Source organism: Chlorocebus sabaeus, chromosome 9 (assembly GCF_047675955.1).
Source record: "Chlorocebus sabaeus isolate Y175 chromosome 9, mChlSab1.0.hap1, whole genome shotgun sequence".
NCBI lineage: Eukaryota > Metazoa > Chordata > Mammalia > Primates > Cercopithecidae > Chlorocebus > Chlorocebus sabaeus.
Genome location: NC_132912.1, coordinates 71888077 through 71903903, shown reverse-complemented (window position 1 = coordinate 71903903; position 15827 = coordinate 71888077). Strand labels below are relative to the sequence as shown.

General features: G+C 41.1%; 1 protein-coding gene and 1 pseudogene across 7 annotated transcripts in view; both read left to right on the top strand.

Moving 5' to 3' along the window:
* The window catches only part of TET1 (tet methylcytosine dioxygenase 1), a 142542-nt gene that overhangs the window by 116043 nt on the left and 10672 nt on the right, over positions 1-15827 (top strand). For all 7 annotated transcript variants that reach the window (XM_007963255.3, XM_038009144.2, XM_073019084.1 and 4 more), the window contains 3 exons: positions 6866-6955; positions 8950-9087; positions 12663-13014. In XM_007963255.3, the coding sequence (XP_007961446.3) occupies positions 6866-6955; positions 8950-9087; positions 12663-13014 (580 nt within the window). The remainder of the gene's footprint in view (positions 1-6865; positions 6956-8949; positions 9088-12662; positions 13015-15827) is intronic.
* On the top strand, positions 5-5141 carry LOC140712400 (small ribosomal subunit protein eS1-like; annotated as a pseudogene).

Genomic DNA, 15827 nt, shown 5'->3' with positions numbered 1-15827 from the left:
AAAGAAATTAGTCAAACTTGGTGTTAAGTTAAATAAGTTCAATACTTATATATTTTAAATAAAAATAACCTATAACTCCATAAGCCTTTATCAGCTTGTGGGTGGGTAGGCAGTGGGAGGGGGTGGGGCACCAATAGGAACTAAGTATTCTAATGTGTTATGCTTTGTTTGTGTAGTGAGGATTTATATACTGATTAACTATAAGACTGATATCTTTTAATCTTTGAGTAGTGACCAAGAGTAAAAAAACATTTTATATTACAAGCCACTATACACATACATAGACATAAGAAAATAATTAGACCTATCTGAAAACAATACTTCCTTTCTTACATGTAACAACAGTAACATTAAAATATTTAAAAGGTTAATATCATTGTAGTTACTCTAAGAGTCTCTATGATGCATTTTTTATCAGATTTTTAAATTTTTATTTATTTGTTTATTTATTTTGAGACAGAGTTTCACTCTTGTTGCCCAGACTGGAGTGCAAAGGCATGATCTCGGCTCACTGCAACCTCCACTTCCTAGGTTCAAGCAGTTCTCCTGCCTCAGTCTCCCAAATAGCTGAGATTACAGGCATGCACCACCATCATGCCCAACAAATTTAGTATTTTTAGTAGAGATGAGGTTTCACCATGTTGGCCAGGCTAGTCTTGAACTCTGGATCTCAGGTGAGATCTGTAGTCCCAGCTACTAAGGAGGCTGAGGTGGGAGGTTGTCTTGAGCCAATCAGCTAAGTTTTCTTTCTAAATATTATATGATAAAAGTATCTGTCTCTTTTTGGCTCTCTGAGCAGCACCATGGTTGTTGGCAAGAATAAGCCCCTTATGAAAGGTGGCACAAAAGGAGCCAAGAAGAAAGTGCTTGATCCGTTTTCTAAGAAAGATTGGTATAATGTGAAAGCATCTGCCGTGTTCAATATAAGAAATATTGGGAAGACACAAGTCACCAGGACCCAAGGAACCATAATTGAATCTGATGGCCTCAAGGGTCATGTGTTTGAAGTGAGTCTTGCTGATTTGCAGAATGATAAAGTTGCATTTAGAAAATTCAAGCTGATTACTGAAGATGTTCAGGGCAATAATTGCCTGATTAGCTTCCCTGGCATGGATCTTACCCATGACAAAATGTGTTCCATGGTCAAGAAATGGCAGACAATGATTGAAGCTCATGTCAATATCAAGACGACTGGTGCTTACTTGCTTCATGTGTTCTGTGTTAGTTTTACTAAAAAATGCAACAATCAGATATGGAAGACCTCTTATGCTTAACACCAACGGTTCGGCCAAATCCAGAACAAGATAATGGAAATCATGACCCAAGAGGTGCAGACAAATTACTTGAAAGAAGTGGTCAATAAATTGAGGATTGGAAAAGACATAGAAAAAATTCTTGCCAATCTGTCCTCTCCATGATGTCTTTGTTAGAAAGGTTAAAGTGCTGAAGAAGCCTAGCTTTGAATTGGGGAAACTCATGGAGCTTATTGTGAAGGTAGTAGCTCTGGAAAAGCCGCTGAGGATGAAACAGGTGCTAAAGTAGAACGAGCTGATGGATATGAACCACCAGTCCAAGAATCTGTTTAAAGTTCAGACTTATAATAGTGGCAAATAAAAAGTCATATTTGTGAGGGGAAAGAAGTATCTGTTAGTTTATAAATAAAAAGGATCTTCAAAACATTCAAGGAAAATGCATATTATGAATAAACTATGCATGGATTTCGTAATTTTTTTTACCAAAATAAACTCATCCTAACTTGTAACATGCCTGAATGGAGTCTCGTTTGAAGCACTAAGAAGGATAACATGTCAGTTTATAAACTGCCTCTATCAGAGCAACATGAATTGTGCTAAAATTGAAGCAAGAAAAAACATCGAATTTCTGGTGAAGCTTGGGTGGAAGAATGATAAAATTGTTGATGCATTCTAAAAAGCTTATGGGCAATGTCATAAAGAAATCTGCAGTTTACAAATGGATAGCTCATTTTAAGAACGGATGGGACGATTTTGAAGATGAAGGCTAAAGCAGCAAACTATCAATGTAGTTTTTTATTTTATTTTTTTATTTTTATTTTTTGAATCTGGGTCTCACTTTGTCGTCCAGGCTGGAGTGCAGTGGTGTGATCTCGGCTCACTCACTGGACCTGAGCTTAAGTGATCCGCCTGACTCAGCCTCTCAAAGTGCTGGGATTACAGGCATGAGACACAGTGGTCAGGCAGCTTTTTAGAAATTAAGATAAAATCGGCCCTCTCTGGCTGTTTAAGGAAAAATATTTAGCCCAAGATCAGTGACAGTCCCTACTCCTTGCCAGGTGCCCAATTAATACCTAGGCTATTTTATAAAGCTATTTTGTTGTTTAAAGTTTCACTCTTATTGCCCAGGCTGGCATGCAATGGCTTGATCTCAGCTTACTGCAACCTCCACCTCCCGGGTTCAAGCGATTCACCTGCCCCAGCCTTCTGAGTAGCTGGGATTACAAGTGCCCAACACCACACCCAGCTAATTTTTTTTATATTTAGTAGAGACGGGGTTTCACCAGGATGGTCTCAATCTCCTGACCTCGTGATCCACCCACCTTGGCCTCCCAAAGTGCTAGGATTACAGGCGTGAGTCACCGCACCTGGCCTGGCCTTTTTTGTTTGTTTGTTTGTTTTGAGATGGAGTCTTGCTCTGTTGTCCAGGCTGGAGTGCAGTGGTGCGATCTCGGCTCACTGCAAGCTCCACCTCCCAGGTTCACACCATTCTCCTGCCTCAGCCTCCCGAGTAGCTAGGACTACAGGCGCCCGCCACCACGCCTGGCCAATTTTTTTGTATTTTTAGTAGAGACGAGGTTTCACCATGTTAGCCAGGATGTGTATTTTTTTTTTTAAGTAGAGATGGGGTTTCATCATATTGGCCAGGCTGGTCTTGAACTCGCGACCTCAGATGATCTGCCCTCCTCCGCCTCCCAAAGTGCTGGGATTATAGATGTGAGCCACTGTGCCTGGCCCACGCCCAGCCAAAATCAAAGAGTTTTAAGGAGAAGAGTGACATACTTAAACTTGCCCTTGAATGAGATCCCTCTAGATGCTGTTTGAACAATAGACTAAATGTAACCAAGAGTAGATTTAGCAAGAGGAGCCAACTATCCATGAGCACAATCCATGGAGGGGATAGTGTAGTGGTGACTTAAATTATAAGGAGGGGTTTCATCTTTATCATCAGGCACACTGGAAATAGGACCAGGTTTGTAGAGCGGGGGATCAGTAATTCACTTTGGATATACTGGTATTGAAATTCCTAAGGGAAATCTACATGGGAATGTCAGGTCAATAATAATGGGAATCTGGAACTTAAGAAATGGTCTAAGTGGTAATTATAGCTATGGATGATGATATGATGTTCCTAGAGATTAGATACAGACAAGAGTGCTAACAGAGGCCTAGTGTGGTGGCTTACATCTGTAATCCCAGTACTTTGGGAGGCCAAGGCAGGTGGATCACTTGAGGTCAGAAGTTTGAGACCAGCCTGGCTAACACAGTGAAACTCTGTCTCTACTGAAAATACAAAAATTAGCTAGGCATGGTGGTGGGCACCTGTAATTCCAGCTACTCAAGTGCCTAAGGCAGGAGAATTGCTTGAACCTGTGAGGCCGAGGGTGCAGTGAGCTGAGATTGCACCACTGTATCCCCGCCACCACACACACACACACAAAATAAGGTAGGAGAGGGAGTTAATCTTGACCACCAATAGGAACATACCTGATAGGTAATTCCCCCTGTATCTGACATGCACGTTCATTCTAATGAAATAATTAGAAAGTCAGGAACTTACAAGATGAATAATAAGGCTGTAATAGTAAAATAATACTAATAGGGCCAGGCACAGTGGCTCACACCTGTAATCCCAGCACTTTGGGAGGCCAAGGCAGGTGGATAACTTAAGGTCAGGAGTTCAAGACCAGCATGGCCAACATGGTGAAACCCCGTCTCTACTAAAAATGAAAAAAAATATCCAGGCATGCTGGCACATGCTTGTAATTCCAGCTACTTAGGAGGCTGAGGCAGGAGAATTGCTTGAACCTGGGAGGTGGAGGATGCAGTGAACCGAGATTGTGCTGCTGTACTCGCACTCCGGCCTGGGCGACAGAGTGAAACTCCATCTCAAAAAACTAAAAAATGAAAAATAATCACAGTGGGGCCGGGCGCGGTGGCTCAAGCCTGTAATCCCAGCACTTTGGGAGGCCGAGATGGGCGGGTCACGAGGTCAGGAGATCGAGACCATCCTGGCTAACACGGTGAAACCCCGTCTCTACTAAAAAATACAAAAAACTAGCTGGGCGAGGTGGCGGGCGCCTGCAGTCCCAGCTACGCGGGAGGCTGAGGCAGGAGAATGGTGCAAACCTGGGAGGCGGAGCTTGCAGTGAGCTGAGATCCAGCCACTGCACTCCAGCCCAGGCGACAGAGCAAGACTCCGTCTCAAAAAAAAAAAAGAAAAAAGAAAAATAATCACAGTGAACTGTACAAGCTATGAGTTGCTTCTGGTTGTCTACTTTATTTCAGTGCTTCTACAGAATAAATGAGGTAATTTGAGTTGACCTGTTCCTCAGTAGGACTTGTGACTCTGTGTGGTCCATAACAGAATAAATATTATTACAAAATAGAATAAGGTGATGTGAGAATATTGAAGAATTTAAACCTGATGCTGCATACAAAAAGCATAGAATTTACATGTGACTTTCACAGTGTTCATATCAATAGCAGTACACAACTGTTAACATTTCTCTGCATTATTCCACTGGTAGTAAAACGGGGTTACCCAGCCCACTGGATACTTCCAATGATTGAAGACATAAATAGAATTGTTTTAATGGGTATTTAAATCATAATTCTAACGTTTCTCCCAAATAAACATAATAATTAGTGTATGAGTTTAGCTAGGGCATGTTTTTAAAGTAAGGTCATGACTTTCCTGGTTTTTTTTTGTTTTGTTTTTGTTTTTGTTTTTTGAGACAGAGTCTGCCTCTTTCTCCCAGTCTGGAGTGCAATGCCATGATCTCGGCTCACTGCAATCTCCACCTCTCAGATTCAATAGATTCTCCTGCCTCAGCATCTCAAATATCTGGGACTACAGGAACATGCCACCACACCTTGCTAATTTTTGTATTTTTAGTAGAGGCTGGGTTTCACCATGTTGGCCAGGCTGGTCTTGAACTTCTGACCTCAGGTGATTCGCCCACTTCAGCCTCCCAAAGTGCCGGGATTACAGGCATGAGCCACTGTGCCCAGCTGACTTTCCTGGTTTTTAAACTACAATGGGTAGGATAAAAGTAGCCTGATTAACAGACAAATCTGTGAATGGATCCTATGAATTTTTTTGTATAATCTAGTCAATATAAATCAATAGGAAACCAAAATGATTATGAGTCACACTTTACGGTTGCTAAGATTGAGGGTTGTCAGAAACCACTAAATAATTGAACTGTTGTGTCTAAATTATTGTATAACTTTGGCTTTTATAATAATTTGATGCATACCAAAGGTTAATTGATTCGTATAATGGTCTCCTTTCTGTGTTGATGGCATCTCCTTCCACCAAATCTCACATGAGCACATGAGGCAAAAGCCTCACTCACACTTTTTAGTCCATGTTCTCTATACTTTGTTTTTTTTTAGACAAGATCTGGCCCTGTCACCCAGGCTGGAGTGCAGTGGTATGATCTCATCTCACTGCCACTTCTGCCTCCCAGGTTCAAGCAACCTTCCCATCTCAGCCTCCCAAGTAGCTGGGACTACAAGTAGGCTCCATCACGACTGGCTAATTTTTTTTTACTTCTTGGAGAGGTGTGGGGTTTCACCAAGTTCCCCAGACTGGTCTCAAATTCTTGAGCTCAAGTATTCTACCTACCTTGGCCTCTCACAGTGTTGGGATTACAGGCATTAGCCACCACGCCTGGCCCTCTATACCCTTCCAATTGATTTCCTAAAAGGTGACTGTTCCTTTACCGGATATCTAAGTTGATGCAGAATATAATCATCTCTGAAACACTTCCAGTGTTCTTTCAACTATCTGTGTTTCCAAAGGCTCCCTTCTCTGTTTCATTTCTCATACTGTCATCATGGATTTTTTTAATAGAGACTTTTGTGGTAGTTTTCCTTTGAAAAAATCTGACATCTCTATCAGTAGCAATCCAGATTTCTTGAGTGTTAATGGTCCTCATAGTCCTTCCAAGTCTTCTTCAATTTGTAGTTATTATAGTGTAGAAAAGAGAACTGTAGACAACCACTTGCCCACTTACTTCCTTTGATCTGCAGGCATTTACTAAACCTCTCAGTTATCCTGACCTTGCTCTTTTGTTGAGATCATGCATAATATTCCTATTTCATGGTCCATAAGGACACGTGCTTAATTCATAAAGACATATGGATTCCATTTGAAACAGTATGTCACACAGAGTAGGTGTTTTATATATGTACTCTCTCTTCTCGTTATAGAAAATTGTTAACATTGTAACCAAATTGCTTGCCATTTCCCCTTGCCAACAGGAACGTTGTTTTCATTTATTCCAAGTGCCCAATACTATTGAATAAATATAAAACATAGCTCTCATTTTTCACAACATGAACAGTATTGTAATTTATCGCTAACACTATTTAAATTTCTAATTACAACAGAATTTTCATTTCAAAAGACTTCATTAAAACATAACAATGTCTAATAGTTTAGATGGAGAAAAGAAGCAATGCGATTTTCTGTGGTAGCTATTTCATCAGGGTAAGAATGAATTGTGCATTAACCACCATCACCCATGATTTATGGTTCAGTTGTACCTTAAACACACAAAGGTGCAATTATAAAATAACTAATGGATTATGTTTTCCTATAGGAAAAAAACCTTGAAGATAACTTACAGAGTTTGGCTACACGATTAGCTCCAATTTATAAGCAGTATGCTCCAGTAGCTTACCAAAATCAGGTATGTATTGGTATGAACTTTTTATTTATTTATTTTTTTATTATTTATTTATTTATTTATTTTTGAGATGGAGTCTGGCTCTGTCGCCCAGGCTGGAGTGCAGTGGCCGGATCTCAGCTCACTGCAAGCTCCGCCTCCCGGGTTTACACCATTCTCCTGCCTCAGCCTCCGGAGTAGCTGGGATTACAGGCGCCCGCCACCTCGCCCGGCTAGTTTTTTGTACTTTTTAGTAGAGACGGGGTTTCACCGTGTTAGCCAGGATGGTCTCGATCTCCTGACCTCGTGATCCGCCCGTCTCGGCCTCCCAAAGTGCTGGGATTACAGGCTTGAGCCACCGTGCCCGGCTGTTTGTTTATAAAATTTGAGATGGGGTCTTGCTTTGTTGCCTAGGCAGCAGTACAGTGACACGATCAAAGCTTACGGCAAACTCCTAAGCTCAAACTCCTAGCGATCCTCCTGCCTCATCCTCCAAAAATGCTGGGATTACAGATATGCCAGACTGTTTTATATTTTAAAAAGTCATTGTTAGCCGGGCTCATTAGCTCACGCCTCTAATCCCAGAAATTTTGGAGGCCAAGGCATTTGGATCACCTGAGATCAGGAGTTTGAGACTAGCCTGGCCCACATGGTGAAACCCCATCTCAACTAAAAATACAAAAATTAGCCAGGCATGGTGATGTGCACCTGTAGTCCCAGGTAATCAAGAGGCTGAGGCAGGAGAATCACTTGAACCCAGGAGGCGGAGGTTGCACTGAGCTGAGATCATGCCACTGCACTCCAGCCTGGGTGACAGAGCGAAACTGTCTTTTAAAAAAAAAAAAGGTCATTGTTAATAGAAAAATTTTCAAATTTGAAGAAATATATACATACATAGCATATATATCTAACATACATATATATAATGGACATATTGATCTACTCTTTTTTTTTTTTTTTTGACACAGAGTCTTGCTCTTGTTGCCCAGGCTGGAGTCAGTCTCTTGGCTCACTGCAACCTCCGCTTCCCAGTGGGTTCAAGCAGTTCTCCTGCCTCAGCCTCCCGAGTAACTGGGACTACAGGCATGCGCCACCTGGCTAATTTTTGTATTTTTAGTAGAGATGGGGTTTCACCATGTTTCCCAGGCTGGTCTCAAACTCCTGGCCTCAAGTGATCTGCCGGCCTCAAGTGATCTGCCCGCCTCAGCCTCCCAAACTGCGGGGATTACAGGCGTGAGCTACCCCGCCCAGCCTCCACCTTTTCATTTTAAAAGGAGTTACAAATTCACTTTCTAGAATGTTCATGAAATGTGTGTGTATCTTCTTTTTATGAATATTGAAAACTCTGTGTATATGATTAATGCGATTTTATTGGTCTTTCTTTTTTTTTTCTTTTCTCTTTCTTTTTTTTTTTTTTTTTTAGACGGAGTCTCGCTCTGTCACCCAGGCTGGAGTGCAGTGGCGCGATCTTGGCTCACCGCAAGCTCTGCCTCCCGGGTTCACACCATTCTCCTATCTCGGCCTCCTGAGTAGCTGGGACTACAGGTGCCCACCACCACGCCCGGCTAATTTTTTGTATTTTGTTTAGTAGAGATGGGGTTTCACCGTGTTAGCCAGGATGGTCTCAATCTCCTGACCTCATGATCTGCCTGCCTCGGCCTCCCAAAATGCTGGGATTACAGGCGTGAGCCACTGCGCCTGGCCTTATTGGTCTTTCTTTCTAATGGAATGATTGAGTCTGTTTTACTTGCTTATTCATCTCCAACAACAATTAGTATCCTCACCCTGCCTTCCCTTGTAAAGTCATTGATTTTCCTTTTACTCCGTGTATTGTCAAGTGCTTTATCCTGAATGTTGCTAAACTACACCTTCACGACAATAATACACTTAGTCTCAGAAATTACGAAGTATAATTAATTAGAAACTTTGTGAGGAAATTATTTTTACTCTTACTCTTTACTGAAGGCAGATGATTCCCTTCTCTCTCTTAAGATTGTGCTCCATGCTTGCTTTTCTAGGTGGAATATGAAAATGTTGCCCGAGAATGTCGGCTTGGCAGTAAGGAAGGTCGTCCCTTCTCTGGGGTCACTGCTTGCCTGGACTTCTGTGCTCATCCCCACAGGGACATTCACAACATGAATAATGGAAGCACTGTGGTATGTACCTGTGTGAATTTGTATTCTAAAAGCTCCATCACTATATGCTTAGGCTGCAGTCCTTAATAATATGATGATTATTACTGTGAGAAGTCTTAATTTATGTGCTATTAGAAATAAATAAAAAGAAAAAAAGTTTAAAAATAAGAAATAAGTGTATAGTACAGGTCTTCATTAAATACATTATCTCTGTACTTCTAAAAAGTAACAGGACCAGCCTCAAACATTTTGTTGAAAGGCTATGTTATATATTTAATTGTGGTGTGTTTGCTGGGAGGCAGGAGTACTTTTTTTGTTTTTTGTTTTTTTTTGAGATAGAGTCTCACTCTGTTGCCCGGGCTGGAGTACAGTGGTGCAATCTCATCTCACTGCAACCTCTGCCTCCTGGGTTCACACCATTCTCCTGCTTTAGCCTCCCGAGTAGCTGGGACTACAGGCACCCACCACTATGCCCAGCCGATTTTTTGTATTTTTAGTAGAGACGGGATTTCACTGTGTTAGCCAGGATGGTCTTGTTCTCATAACCTCGTGATCCACCCGCCTTGGTCTCCCAAAGTGCTGGGATTACAGGTGTGAGCCACCGTGACCAGCCAATTTTTTAAAGTAACAATTCTCTGCTATCAAACTAGTAGGTATGAAGTTGAGCAAGTTACTTAATATTTGCTTTTGCCATCTGCACTTCAGGGTTTTTGTGAGGCAACTATGCCAGTTATCATCAATATTTGCATTCAGGTATGCCTACTATGTTTATAGTTACATAAATCATCACATGTCCATCGCCTGAAGTCAATTAAGAAATACGTAAATTAGGCAGAAGACCCAGTGGAAAATCTTGTAATAGTCTTTTTGTCTGTTTGCTTCACCTAATTATCTTCCTGTCATCTAGTAAAGCGAGATCAGCAATTGCTTTTGTTTTTCTGCTGCACCAGTGTTTTAGGTTTGCCAGATAATTCTGAAACCTTCATTAAGTCTTGGCTGCAGGATGAGCATGTTGGCTCACGTCTGTAATCCCACCTACTTAGGAGGCCAAGATAGGAGGATTGCTTGAGTCCCGGGAGTTCTAGACCAGCCTGGGCAATAAGACCCTGTCTCTTTAAAATATACAATTTAAAAAAAATTTTTTTTTTTTTTTAGATTTAGCTATAACATCTTACAGTGTGATCGAAAGTATATGATCGGATGTATCAACAGGCAGTCTTTCTTTCTTGCTTGGTCTGTAGAAGAGTATTAGTGATAGATTAAGCCACAATAACCATTTTTTTTTTTTCTTTTTCCTTCTTTTTTTTTTTTTTTTTGCATATCATTTCTGTATACAAAAATGTTTTGTAGATCTTTGAGACCAATGTTATTTTCAAGTGTTGAAGTTATGTAAATCCAGCCTGGTAAATATGAACCAGGCAGTGGTTCATCACCATCACTTGGCTGGGACATTTTACCTGAATTACAGAATATCTGTGATCAGGTTGAAGTCAGTTCAGAGTCAAGCTAAGTTTCAGTTTCTCCTCTCTGTGCCCTTTGACTTCCAGTGCCTGAATTACTCACGCAATGAGGGTCTTATCCAGAACTTGACATCACTCCAAATTCCCCCATCTTCAAACATGTGAACTCTTGAAATTCTACCACTCCCTCTCCCTTCACCCTGTTTTACCATACTTTCTTTCTTTTTCTTTTTTTTTTTAATTGGTTTACTTTCTTCTCCTGTAGTAACTATCCTTTCTAATTATGCTCCTTATGTCAACTCCTTATGTGCTTCTTAGTCTCTCTGTGGCCAATTAAATTGGTTCCAGTAAACATTTATTGATGTGACATTCTGATTTTTAGCATGACTATTATTAAGTATAAACAGATTACTACCATGACAGTTTAATATTACAGGCTTTGGCCAGGCACCATGGCTCATGCCTTCATGCCTGTAATCCCAGCACTTTGGGATGCTGAGGTGGAAGGATTGCTTGAATCCAGGATCTTGAGTGTAGCCTGGGCAGCTCTGTGAGACCCTGTCTCTACAATTAAAAAAAAAAAAAAAAATTAGCTATGCGCGATGATACACACCTGTATTCCCAGCTACTCGAGAGACTGAGGCAGGAGAAACACTCAAACCCAGGAGTTTGAAGCTGAAACATATATTTATATTTTAGACTTTGCTGAAAAATGTGACTACAGATATTTTTTTTAAAAAACTGAATTTTTTTAACCTTTAACTTTGCTTTACCTTGGTATCTATCAAGTTCTATCATGAATCCAAAAATGCTTTGGAAATAAAATCTGTTTATTTCATTTATCTCCAGTCTTTGCTATCATTGAAAGGTTTTATAGCTCCAGGATATGTGTTCTTAATATAAAATAAAGAAAACATTTGATAGGTTTCTGCTGGATTTTTAATATTTGAAAATTAATTTAGCTGGGCCTAGTGGCTCACACCTGTAATCCCAGCTCTCTGGGAGGCCGAGGTGGGCAGATCACTTAAGGAAAATTAATTACAATTAAAATAGTTTTATAATAAAATGTTAGTTTTTAAAGCAGAATATTAATATTAGGTATCAAAAGTCAGGAATCACTATAGTGTCTATAGTTCTGTATTTTCGTTTCTCTATAATAAATATAACCTTTAATGTAAGGAGGAGGGCTAAAATAGGTTGCATTTAAGATTAAAAATTGGCTATTAATATTTCATATCCAAAGAAAGGCAAATTTATTGATATTTATTGATATGGCTCCTCACTGGAATAGAGCAACAATGGAACAGAAAATTAAAAACATTTTTTTAAACTGTTAGCATGTAAGTCTTTCTGGAAAGAGAAATCAGTTATGTCCCCACTATCCAAGGAATGTGACATTCTTGAAATACCGGAAATAGGGTGCTCTGTGAGCTAAAATCGTATCTTCCTAACAAGTTATATTTAATATGGGCCGGGCCCGGTGGCTCACGCCTGTAATCCCAGCACTTTGGGAGGCCGAGATGGGTGGATCACGAGGTCAGGAGATCGAGACCATCCTGACTAACACGGTGAAACCCCGTCTCTACTAAAAATACAAAAAAAAATTAGCTGGGCGCGGTGGCGGGCGCCTGTAGTCCCAGCCACACGGGAGGCTGAGGCAGGAGAATGGCGTGAACCCGGGAGGCGGAGCTTGCAGTGAGTGGAGATCGAGCCACTGCACTCCAGCCTGGGAGACAGAGCAAGACTCCGTCTCAAAAAAAAAAAAAAAAGTTATAGTTAAAATGAACACAATAAACACAGTTCAATAGCCATTCCTTAATTTAGGCAATGAAGTAAGATGAAATGTAACAAGAATGTTTAATATAAAAAAAAGGTAAGTATTTTGTAATATTATAATTTACTTAGAAAATTAACTAAATATTACTCTGATCTGCCTACAAACAGCTAGGAAGTTACTATGATTGAACAGAGTTGGGTGGCTTGATATAAAATAATAATATACCATCATCAACCAACTGAATATAAAATGGGAATACAAATCTCTTTCCCAAAAGTAACAAAACGAAGGTAGGAATAGCCACAATGAATGTGCATGGCCCGTATATCTTTCCCCTTTCATGTTTTTCTCCCTATCAGGTGTGTACTTTAACTCGAGAAGATAACCGCTCTTTGGGCGTTATTCCTCAAGATGAGCAGCTCCATGTGCTACCTCTTTATAAGCTTTCAGACACAGATGAGTTTGGCTCCAAGGAGGGAATGGAAGCCAAGATCAAATCCGGGGCCATCGAGGTCCTGGCACCCCGCCGCAAAAAAAGAACGTGTTTCACTCAGCCTGTTCCCCGTTCTGGGAAGAAGAGGGCTGCGATGATGACGGAGGTTCTTGCGCATAAGATAAGGGCAGTGGAGAAGAAACCTATTCCCCGAGTCAAGCGGAAGAATAACTCAACAACAACAAACAACAGTAAGGCTTCGCCACTGCCAGCCTTAGGTGAGCCCTGTGGAACCTGCTAATCTCTGCACAACTTTGATGGATAGAAGCGTTTGGATTTTGCCTTGCACATTATTTGTTTAGAGTTGAAACTAAGACACTGAATATATTTTTACATATGCCAGAACCAAAAGTCAACAAAAAAGTGACCCATCAGTATTTCTTGGTAATTTTTTCTACTTATCCTTTTTTAAACTTTCACATATTCTTTTTTATGGCATTGGGAGGGGTCTCACTTTATGGCCCAGGCTGGTTTGGCACACCTTGGCTTAAGCAATAATCCCACCTCAGCCTCCTCCAGAGTAGCTGGAACTGCAGGCACACACCACTGTGTCCAGCTAATTTTAACATGTTCTTATCATTTTTCCTGTGAATTTCCCCGTCTAATTTGAAGCCCTGCTCATTGTTGTTGGCATAGATAAGAGACATGACTTTCTGGATGCCTTCCTTGATCACCTTTACCCTCAATTTAAGCAATAATTAAACAAATATTACTAAACGCCACTTTCAACAGTGGTATTGTGGGTTGTTGTTATTGTTGCTGTTTTTGTTTTTCTTGTTGTTGTTGTTTTGGGGGTTTTTTTGTTTGTTTGTTTGTTTGTTTTGAGACGGAGTCTTGCTAGGTCGCCCAGGCTGGAGTGCAGTGGCCTGATCTCAGCTCACTGTGAGCTCAGACTCCCGAGTAGCTGGGACTATAGGCACCCGCCACCATGCCCGGCTAATGTTTTGTATTTTTTAGTAGAGACGGGGTTTCACTGGGTTAGCCAGGATGGTCTCGATCTCCTGACCTCATGATCCGCCCGCCTCAGCCTCCCAAAGTGCTGGGATTACAGGCTTGAGCCACCACGCCCGGCCAATTGTTTTGTTTTTGTTTGTGGAGACAAGGTCTTGCTCTGTAGCCCAGGCTGGAATACATGCAGTGGCGTGATCTTTGTTCACCACAGCCTCAACCTTCCAGGCTCAAGCAGTCCTCCCACCTCAGCCTCCCAAGTAGCTGAGACTGTAGTGCATGTGCCACTGTGCCTAGCTAATTACTGTATTTTTTATAGAGATAGAGTTTCACCTGTTTCCCAGGCTGATCTGGAACTCCTGGACTCACATGATCCTCCCAAATTGGTGTAATTACAGGCATGAGCCATCACGCCTGGCTTGATTTGTTGATTATAAAGTCTCATTAGTTTTGGTTTTGGATTTTGGGGTTTTTTTTTTTTTTTTGAGAGACAGAGTCTTGCTATGTTGCCAAAGCTGGAACACAAATGGCTATTCACAGACACAATCATAGCACAATGCTGCCTCAAACTCCTGGGATCCCATGGGAACCTCTCTATTAGCTAGAAGTATAGGTGTGCACCACACCCAGCTCTTATCAGCTTTTCACCTAATATATATTTTGAGACGGAGTTTCACTCTGTCACCCAGGCTGGAGTGCAGTGGTACCATCTCGGCTCACTGCAACCTCTACCTCCTTGATTTAGGTGATTCTCCTTCCTCAGCCTCCCGAGTAGCTGGGAGTACAGGTGCCCGCCACCATGCCCAGCTAATTTTTGTATTTTTAGTTGAGATGGGGTTTCACCATGTTGGCCAGACAGGTCTTAAACGCCTGACCTCAAGTGATCCACCCACCTCAGGCTCCCAAAGTGGTGAGATTACAGGTGTGAGCCACCACGCCAGGCTGGCTTCTCAGTTCTTTTGCCACAATCTCAATTGTCTTTGATAGCTTTCTTAACTTCTGTAACAAGTTGTTCCAGGCTCATCTATATAATTCTGCCCCATATTTAAAATCAGCCGTTTCTTTGATGAGCCTATAGAAGGAACAAAAAAAATCATGAATTCATACTGACATTCAAAATTAACATTATAATATATTCCTTAGCTTCTTTTATTTTTACATTTATGAGTAGTTGTTTATTTGTTTTTATAACATGCACAGAGTTGGCAGTGCAGGCATTTATATAATGCTGAAAGAAATGTAATACAGACAAATACTGAGAAGAAATGTATAGTCCCAGATATTTGTAAGCATAATGTGCAATACTTGGGCCATAATGTCCGTTTCTTTTGTAATTCTACCCCTCGGTCATTTAGTCTTTCCTTCCCATCATTTACCTTCTGTGGACTTCTTAACCTCTATAGTAATAGTGCCACTGATAACAGCAGAGGTTTCCTGATGTACCATTGCTGGGTCTTATATATGCATTATCTTTAGAAGTCAGAGCTCTCATGACTCCAGGTTGTAGCATCTGAGAGGAGAACTGCAGAGCTTCTGAAATTGATCAATGTTTATTATATTATCAATGTATTATATTTTTAATTACTTTAAAACATGGCTGCTTTACCTTTTCTTGGTCCTAAGATTTGCTAGTTTTGCACTTCCAAATATTTTTTTTAGAAGTTCACAACAGGAGCCAGGCGTGGTGGCTCACGCCTGTAATCCCATCACTTTGGGAGGCAGAGGCAGGCAGATCATGGGGTCAGGAGTTCAAGACCATCCTGGTCAATGTGGTGAAACCCTGTCTCTACTAAAATACAAAAAATTAGCCAGGCAGGCATGGTGGAGATTGAGACTATTCTGGCCAACATGGGGAAACCCCGTCTGTACTAAAATACAAAAAATTAGCCGGGTGTGGCAGTGTGTGCTTATAGTCCCAGTTACTTGGGAAGCTGAGATAGGGGACCCGCTTGAACCCGGGAGGCAGAGATTGCAGTGAGCCGGGATCGCACCACTGCACTCTAGCCTGGGCGACAGATCGAGACTCCATCTCAAAAAAAAAAAAAGAACTTCATAACAAGGAGAATGTCCCCAAGGAAAATAT